The sequence below is a fragment of the Penaeus japonicus genome, unplaced genomic scaffold, assembly GCF_977035675.1.
Source record: "Penaeus japonicus unplaced genomic scaffold, GWHDUDI00000001_assembly GWHDUDI00000030, whole genome shotgun sequence".
NCBI classification, from domain to species: Eukaryota; Metazoa; Arthropoda; class Malacostraca; order Decapoda; family Penaeidae; genus Penaeus; species Penaeus japonicus.
Window position 1 is genome coordinate 36,051,147 of NW_028234432.1, and position 10,000 is coordinate 36,061,146.

At 35.9% G+C, this 10,000-nt stretch overlaps 2 protein-coding genes across 2 annotated transcripts in view; one reads left to right on the top strand and one right to left on the bottom strand.

Moving 5' to 3' along the window:
* Positions 1-806, bottom strand: part of LOC122261676 (uncharacterized) — a 1,175-nt gene extending 369 nt beyond the window's left edge. Inside the window, exons 1-2 of the mRNA XM_086555321.1 lie at positions 684-806; positions 1-578 (exon numbers count right to left, since the gene is read on the bottom strand). The exon at positions 1-578 is cut by the window's left edge and continues 369 nt beyond it. Coding sequence (XP_086411447.1) covers positions 1-578; positions 684-755 — 650 coding nt within the window. The 5' untranslated portion in view covers positions 756-806. The remainder of the gene's footprint in view (positions 579-683) is intronic.
* Positions 807-2,919: 2,113 nt separating this feature from the next.
* LOC147468316 (neurotrophin 1-like) overlaps positions 2,920-10,000 on the top strand; it is a 9,178-nt gene continuing 2,097 nt past the window's right edge. Inside the window, exon 1 of the mRNA XM_086555322.1 lies at positions 2,920-3,048. Within this exon, the coding sequence (XP_086411448.1) occupies positions 3,031-3,048 (18 nt within the window). The 5' untranslated portion in view covers positions 2,920-3,030. The remainder of the gene's footprint in view (positions 3,049-10,000) is intronic.

The window sequence follows — 10,000 nt, forward strand, 5'->3', positions numbered from 1 at the left end:
TGGCTCTGGTAGCAAGGAGCAAGGGCGCGGCAAGCAGCCTCTGGGAACAGACAAGTCTCCAAGCGGGCAGTCTGGCTGTAATAGTGAACGTCGTTGACAATGACACGCCACTTGCCCTCCACATTCTGGGCACGTTTGGGCATGGCATACACCACTTGTGAGGGACAAATGTAGCCTTCAGGACCAGCCCAGTGAGTGGCATCGTAAGGAGAGTCCCCAGTGGAAGCCCCAGTGTAGTAAGAGTAGTCGAAGGCCTCTTCCTGCTCCTTGGTGACCATGTCTACCAGGTCATCAGCAGACTGGTCGGCGATGTCAGCGTACTTCTTGGCGAAGAGCTGATCGGCACTGATGGCACCCTTGATCTCGTACTCGGGATACTCAGCGTCTTCCAAGCAGTACGAGAGAGTGGAGTTGGCAGCGCAGGCGGGGGCAACAGTTGGGTCACAGTAATTGTGTTTGTAGGCAGGCTGATGACCGTAAGCAGGCGCATGATGACCGTAGGCGGGCTGTGGGTGATGGCCATATGCAGGGGGATGGACGGAGCCCAGAGCGACTCCGGCGCACGCCAGAACGACCGACTGAAAAGGAAAATGGCACTAAATAAAATAAACATTTTGCGAAGTTCAATTTTTTAAATCGGTGACATTTAGACGGTTTTAACGTGTGATGTGATCGCAACCTACCAATGTAAGAGCCATATTGAGACAGACAGATGACAGCCATTCATTGTGACTGACTTTATATACTCCAGCCATAGGTTAGCCACGCCCACACAGTACGAGGATGCGCGACTTCAAGGTTGGATCTATGTAAAAGTAGACTTTTGTGACACCTAAATGAAAATTGCGACAAATATAACAATGATACTATTAATTATGATAATTATATAAATAATAATGATAGCGGTATTAAGATGATCATAATAACAATAACAATAACGAATACTATAATGAGAATATCAATATCAAATGTTATGACGATATCAATGATTATATTGATAATAATAATAATAATATCAATAAATTAGGGTAATGATAGTGAATAACAAATAACAAATATAACAAAGGTGACTATAATGGTAATAAAGATAATAATGATAACCATAATATTAGTAATAACTATCAGTGTGTCCCCTTTACAATATCATTATAGATAACATTTTTATCATCGTCATCATAATCATAATTATCATTCCCCTTCTTGTCAATCTGTTTGATTTTATGCTAATGATGATGGCAATAATGTTACTGTTATTGTGATTACTATCCCCATCGTTCTTAGAAGCAGCAGTAGTAGTACTAGGGGGATCATTAGATACATTATCCTTATTATCCGTAGGGTTCAGCTCCGAGCTTAATCTCAACTTGATGTGTGTGTATGTGTGTTTGTATATGTATGTATACATACATACATATATATATATATATATATATATATATATATATATATATATATGTATGTGTGTGTGTGTGTGTGTGTGTGTGTGTGTGTGTGTGTGTGTGTGTGTCTGTCTGTGTGCGCGCGTGTGTGTGTGTCTGTGTGTGTGTGTGTGTACATATATATGTATATGTATATATATATATATATATATATATATATATATATATATATATATATATATATATATATATATACATACATGTATGTGTGTGTAAAAATGTGTGTATGTGAAAGTGCGTGTTTGTGTATTTGTGTGTATGTGTGTGTGTATATATTCATTACCATTTATATACATCCATACAGTATATATATATATATACCTAATATGCATATATAATTAAATATATATAAATATACAAATATATACATATATATATATATACATAATATGCATATGTTATTAAATATATATAAATATACAAATACATATGTATACAAATATATATATACATATATATATTTATATAATTATACATATATATACATATAGATTTATGTATGTATGTATATATACGTGTGTATTAAACAGTTATGATGATTATTCCCTTAACAATAATCACTATCATCATTGTTACAAGTATCATGGATAATATATAGATTATTACAAAAAACAATTAGGCACTTAATACATGATACTGTATATAGGAGTATATATGCATATATGTATATATATATATATATAGATATATATATATATATATATATATATATATATATGTATGTATATATATATGTATATATATATATATATATATATATATATATATATATATATACATATATATATATATATGCATATATATACATATATATGCATATACCTGTATATGCATATGTATATATGTATATATATATATATATATATATATATATATATATATATATATACATATATACATATATATGCATATGAATATATACATACATATATGCATATATATATATATATATATATATATATATATATATATATATATATATATATATATATATATATATGTATATGTATATATGTGTGTATGTGTGTGTTTGTGTATATACACATGTTTGTGTGTGTTAGTGTGTATGTGTGTCTGTGTGTGTTTGTGCTTGAGTGTGTGTGTGTGAGTGTATATGTGCATTTGTGAATATACACATGTTTGGGTTTGTGTTAGTGTGTATGTATGTGTGTATGCGTTTGTGATTGTGAGCGTGTATTCAGAAATACTCTGATGAACTCGATAAATAGATACGAAGGACAGCCAATGGCGACACATCTTCGTTTCTGTGACAGACGGCTGGCTGGCCCAAGGATACCTTTCACTGTACCTATTTATCTCCTAAATTATTAAGTTTTCAAAGTATTTTTATTTCATACTCATTTACTAATCGATATAGTAATTTGACCATCATATTGATAAATCCAGATGAAATCGAAACACTACAAACAAGAAAACAACATAAAAGGCTCACAAATATTCATTTCGCCGGTCGATTATTTAGTGAAGGTAACAGAGAGGCGGGGACGGTGGGCGTGGCTGCTCCCTATATAAACGGGATCCATGTTTCTTTCGCTACAGTTCCAACGCATCCAGAACCCAACGTGCAAATATGGCTTTACGATTCTTGGTGAGTTGAAATTAATTTATTCAGGACGAAATGCTCTTAGGATCATGTTTAATTAAGAAATCGATATACGCATTCATGTACATAAAATAATAATAATAAAATAAATAAACACACTCCTATGCATGTGCATAAATATTTTTTGTATGTGATCACAGACACATTCACGCACACACACACTCATACATATACATATATATATATATATATATATATATATATATATATATATATATATATATATATATATATATATATATATATGTATAAATATACTCATATTTATATAAAGATATATACTCATATTTATATAAAGATATATACTCATATATATATATATATATATATATATATATATATATATATATTATATATATATATATGTTGTAGACATGACATGATATTTGCATGTACATGTACGTATAATTAGATTTATAATAGTTTACCCTTGAATACCTCATTACGTTTTCTTTGCATGTTCTCTGAGCGATTGGGGAGACTATTTTATCTATTATTCTACAATTTTAATTTCTGAAGTACAGAAAAGACTTGTTTAGTTTATGATGAAATCATATTTTGTAAATCTTTTTATAGCATTTATAAAGGACTCTACAACATGTAAACATGTCAGAAAACATTTGTCGATATTACTTTGTTTTACGTTCGTAGGAGTAGGGAACCAGCCATGATTGTGTACGTACGTCTCATGGAGCGTACTCTCCCTGAATATTTGACCTGTAGACTTAGAGAAGTTATGACGCCAAAAAATGTAAGTTAGAATGATGTTTAAATGTATTAAGAAGCAATTGAAGTAATATAAGTTTCTATACAAGTGAAAGATGATGTGATATTAGCCAAAAGAGACTAGGAGTTTTTTGTTTGTTCGATTTCAGTTCGTACGAGTGGAGTGAGGGGAAGAGTAGAATGAAATGAGGGGATGAGTGGTATGAGAGTAGAAGTAGAAATGGGGAACAGAGAAAACACCAAAGTAGAAGTAAAGATGCTACAGTACCAACAAGCACACCATGTAGACCCCGTTATATAAGAGCAGTCCAAACAACCAAAGTCAACGACACCAAGACTGGCACCACGTGCTCCCCAAGAGGCCACATGAAGGGTGGTCATTGTATGTTCCATCTAGACCCAATAAATCCACTCCGTGACGGAATTGGCGTAGTTTTCTTCAACCAACCATCATTGAAGGAAGACCAGATTACTTCTAACTTGTCGTGGCATGATTGTCCGCGACAAAAGTACGAAATTTTGTGCAAATTCAAGATCCAACAAAGGTCAAGATTCCCACCATCAAGAGGTTAAACAAGAAATGCTGCTAAAACACCGCATCAGAAAGAAAGGAAATGAAGCAGTGTTTTTCCTAATCATAGATTTATGTTTATTTGTCAATATTTGAGAATATTGAATGACAGAATTGTAATATTTGTTTTCTATGATTTAAGCAACAAAGATTAATATGAGCATTTATTACCTCTTATTTGCTCTGATTGTTAGGTGAATTACACATTTTGTATAATTCTTGTATAGAATTTTGTTTGTGTTTTGTTACCATGAGTATGGAAAAATTATCTGACCAACTATGTGAATTGACAGGGGTCCAAGATGATCATCAGGCTGTAGTAGGTGACCCTGCTACTGTGACTTATGAATCTGATGTCCATGATGACCATCAAAGCCCAGACCTTGACGTAGGTGGACCAGTGACCGACAACAAGGAGGTAAGCTCTGAAAGGGTGTTAGCGGTTAAGCGGTCTAGATCAGCCTACACAGGAGTTTTAACTAGACGGTTAAACATTTTGAACAAAAGTATTCACATGAGTAGAAGTGCTAATGAAATTCAGACCAACATAGATCAGGTTCAAGATGCACTTGATAGGTTAGAAATTTGTCATGATAAATTAATTACGTTGTATGAGCGAGAAGGGGATTTTGAGATTGTTATTGATGAAGAACTCAGTTATAACAAAATCAAAGAGAGAGCTTTGAATCAGATTGATGTAGCCAAAGGATGGCTGATAACAGATATGGTACCAGTGAATGAGAAGAGTGAAAGAAACAGCATGAAGTCAAGCAGAAGTATGTCATCAAGAAAATCGAGTTTCAGTATGAAAATTGCTGCTGCTAATGCTGCTGCCAAGAGAGCGTCTCTTGAAGCCAAAGCTAGGGCACAAGAAGATATATTCAAGAAGATCATCAAGATGAAGCAGCTTGAAGTTGAGGTAGCAAAGGAGGAACTAGAAGCCGAGATAGCTGCGGCTACTGCTGAAGAGGAAATGTATCGACGATTTGAAGAGGACGAAACCTCAGTCGTGCATAGAGCCTCGCAGGAAGGTCAGAAGCTTTCGGAAGTAAAGTTTCCTCCAGTGATGAAACAAGAACATGAAGAGCCTGAAACTCAACAAGTACAATCACTGCTTAATCCAAATGCTGAACCATGGATACAAACTCATTCACTTCCAACAACATTAGGTCATATCAATAACAATGAGCCACTGCAGAATAATGTAACAACTAATCAACAGCTAATTGAAATCTTGCAGCTGCCTAAAGTAGAGCTAAGTAGCTTTGATGGTGATCCATTAAAGTATTGGCAGTTTGTAAAGACTTTTCAGGAGTATGTTGGAGTTACTTCTGTAGGTGCTAGGGCAAAACTAACCAGACTTTTGCAGAGTTGCACGGGACGTGCTGCAAAAGCAGTGGCATGTTGTAATCTGATGAACCCAGAAGAGGGGTATAAAAAAGCTCTTGATATCCTCCAGCAACGTTTTGGAAATGAGTTGTATATAAAAGAAGCTTGGTTAAGAAAGGTTTCTGATGGACCTAACCTGAAAGCATCTGATAAACTCATGCTATCCAATTTAGCCGATGATACTAGAAACTGTGTTGAAACTCTCAAGGCACTGGGACACGATCCTGATATAATGTCAGACAAAGTCACTGAAGTTGTTAAAAGATTACCTTTCCATCTCCAAAATCGCTGGAGAACAGAAGCTGTTAAGTACACAGAGAGAAATAAGAGATATCCAGGATTTACACCATTGGCAGAGTTCCTAGAACGAGCTTCATTAGAAGTGAATGACCCATTATTCCAATCTTTGGATAAAGGGTTGAAGCAAAACAAAAACAGGCGAACAACAAAAGGAACAAGTTTCAATGTGAGATTGGATGAGGAAGTATTAACTAAACCAGCAGTTGATAAGCGAAACACTGAAGTGTCTAATAAAAATACTGCGAGTTGCTCTATGTGCAAAGGAAAACACTGGTTGCATGAATGTAGCCAGTTTATAAAGTTGACTAAAGAGAAGAGACTGATGGAAGTAAGAAAAGCAAAATTGTGCTTCAACTGTCTCCGGTCAAACCATAGAGTAACAACATGCAGAAAAGCCACAGTCTGTGAAGTAGACAATTGTGGTATGTGGCATCATAAATTGCTACATGATGCATTTAACAAAGAAGATACATCTGAAAAAGCTGGCAAAGTTAGTACTCAACCAAAAGTTAACACAAAGAGTTGTGCCTGTAATCCATCTAAAGATTCCAAGATTGCATTGCCTATTGTAAAAGTAAAGGTAGGTAGATTAGGAATGGATAACCATATTTCAACTCTGGCATTACTGGACCCAGGAAGCAATAGCACATTCTGTACAAAAGCATTAATTGATAAATTGGGCATTTCAGGAAAATCAGTGACACTGAATATGACCACATTAAATAAAGTTGAAGATACTGAGGTTGAAGAGATAACCTTGGAAATGGTTACAGGTGGTCGAAAGAAACAAACGATAGTCCTGGAGAAAGTGTATGCACTGACAGATTTTCCTCCAAGCTTGCAAGGTGGTGTAACTTCACAAGTTGATGTAAAAAAATGGAGACACTTAGAAAGTTTAGAGCTACCAAAAGTTAATGCAGAAGTAGTCAGCATAGTTATTGGCCAAGATTATCCACACTTGCTAAAACCTCAAGAAGTAAGGTCAGGAAAAGATAATGAGCCATATGCAATAAGAACTGTGCTAGGTTGGGCAATTAATGGGCCTGTAGGAGATGATCCACACAGCAAGGAAGTATTTAATAACTTAATTCATACCATCCCAACATCAGAAAGTAGTCTGTCAATACAAGTTGAAAAATTTTGGGCTATTGACGGGTGTGAAGATCTGAACAAGAATACCAGTTGTATGTCCAAGGATGACAAGGAAGTACTTAGCCTCTGGGATAAGTCGGTAGTGAAAATCAATGGACATTTTCAGTTACCTATCCCATTTAAGCGGATTCCACCTGAGTTATGCAATAATAGAAGCATGGTGGATAAGCTCAAGAGTCTTTGAAGAAGAGGTTAATAAAAAATCCAGCCTGTTAGATGAGTATAACAAGGAAATTATGAAGCTGGTTACAAAAGGGCAAGCTGAAAGTTGTGCCCGATGAAGAAATTGATGCCTTTCCTGGACTTACATGGTATTTACCAATTTTCAATGTAAAGAATGAAAAGAAAGCCTGAAAAGTTTCGACTGGTATTTGATTGTGCAGGCAGAATTTATGGGGACATCTCTCAACAAACATGTTCTACAATGACCTGATTTGACAAATAAGCTGTTTGGAATACTTCAAAGATTCAGAAAGGAGAAAGTGGCAATAATGAGTGATATTAAAGCCATGTATTATCAAGTGAAAGTCACACCATCACACAGAAATGCTCTCCGATTCCTTTGGTGGACAGACGGAGATTTGTCTAAAGACCCAGAGATCTACAGGATGACAGTACATCCATTTGGAGGAATTTGGAGCCCAAGTTGTGCAACATATGCTCTCCTACACACAGCTAATGACCAAAAGGATAATTTTGATGAAAGAACATTCGAGATCGTTCATAAGAATTTTTATGTAGATGACTTGCTTACATCCACAGAAACAGAAGAAGAGGCAGTGAACCTTAGAAGAAGCATAGCCAGTATGTTGAAGACTGGAGGGTTCAAGCTTACAAAGTGGACAAGTAACAGTAAGCGTGTGCTACAAGATATACCATCAGATGAACAAGCCAAGTCAAGACTTGCCCCTATGAAGTCTACAACAACACCAAGACTTGAATTAGCAGCAGCTACTACAGCTGTGAAGATTGATGAAGCTTTGCATCTAGAGCTTGGCTTGGAATTGATAGAATCAACCTTTTGGACAGATAGCATGATTGTTATACAATATATCACGAACAAATCCAAAAGGTTTAAAACTTTCGTTGCTAATCGTGTGGCATACATTCAGGGAAGCACAGATATTAAGCAATTGAGGTACATTCCTTCTAAAGAAAATCCAGCAGATGATGTATCACGTGGACTTCATGGTGAACAAATGAAGAGAAACCAACGATGGCTACAGGGGCCGGAATTTCTTTGGAAACCAGAAGAAGAATGGATACCACATTCAGATGAGAGCATAGACCTTCTGGTTGATGATATAGAAGTTAAGAAAGTACCAAAGTCTATTGCTGCAGTAAGTCAGGTTGCTGAAGATGTCACGGACAAGTTTCTCGTGAGCTTCTCAAGCTGGTTCCGCTTGAAGAAAGCTGTGGCATGGATGCGGCGATTTGGTCAGTGGTTGAAACAAGGTAAACCAACTACAGGACTCAAGTATCCTATTACACCAAGTGAGATATGTGAAGCTGAGAAGGTTATCATACACTATGTGCAGAAGGAGTATTATGCTGAAGAAATTGAAACTCTTAAAAAGGGTAGTGGACACATTCCAAAATCAAGTACAATATATAAGCTTGACCCATTTCTAGATAATACATCACGTCTGAGAGTAGGTGGAAGGTTACATCAGGCACCAGTCTCTGAAGAGACAAGACATCCAGTCATAGTTCCACGACAACATGAGATTGCCAAGTTAATTACAAAAGAGTCACATGAAACGACAGGACACTCAGGTCGTGAATATACTATGGCAAAGATCAGACAAGTGTATTGGATTCCTAGAGCTCGCCCTTTAGTTAAAGAAATGATAAAAAAGTGTGTTATTTGTAACAGATACAGAGGTGTAGCTAGGACTCAAAAGATGGGAGATCTACCCGAGGATAGATTAACACCTGGAAAACCTGCTTTCACATATGTTGGAATAGACTGTTTTGGTCCTTTTTTGGTTAAAAGGGGCCGGTCAAAAGAAAAGAAGTATGGTTGCATTTTTACATGCTTAGTAACTAGAGCAATACATCTAGAAAAGTTGAACTCTTTGGAAACGGATTCTTTCATTAATGGTTTAGTAAGATTCATGTCTAGGAGAGGTGTACCTGAAAAGATAAGATCTGATAATGGTACCAATTTTGTTGGAGCACATCGGGAGCTTAAAGAGGCAGCATCTGATTTGCAAAGATCTTTCAAACTTCAGAATAAGTTACTTATGAAAAACATTAAGTGGGAGTTCAATCCACCACATGCTTCACATATGGGGGGCGTTTGGGAAAGGCCTATTAGAACAGTCAGAACTGTAATGAATATTCTAATTAAGAACCAATTAATTGATGATGAAAAGCTTGAGACTATCTTTTGTGAGGCTGAATCTATTGTTAATAACAGACCGCTTACACCCATTTCAGACGACCCTGATGACTTAGAACCATTGACTCCTAATCATTTACTCTTACTCAGACCAAGCTGCAATATTCCACTGAAGACTTGTAAGACAGATTACTATAGTAAAAGGTGGAGACATGTGCAGTATATTGCAGATCATTTTTGGAGAAGATGGATTAAGGAATATCTTCCATCACTTCAGATTCGTTCTAAATGGTTGAAAATTACAGCTAACATAAAAGTTGGCGATCTTGTAATAATCATGGACCTACCTCAACCTAGGCATAGCTGGCCACTTGCTCGTGTCATCGAAGTATTCAAAGGAAAAGATGACCTTGTCCGTAGTGTAAGATTAAGGACAGCTACTAGTGAACTAGTCA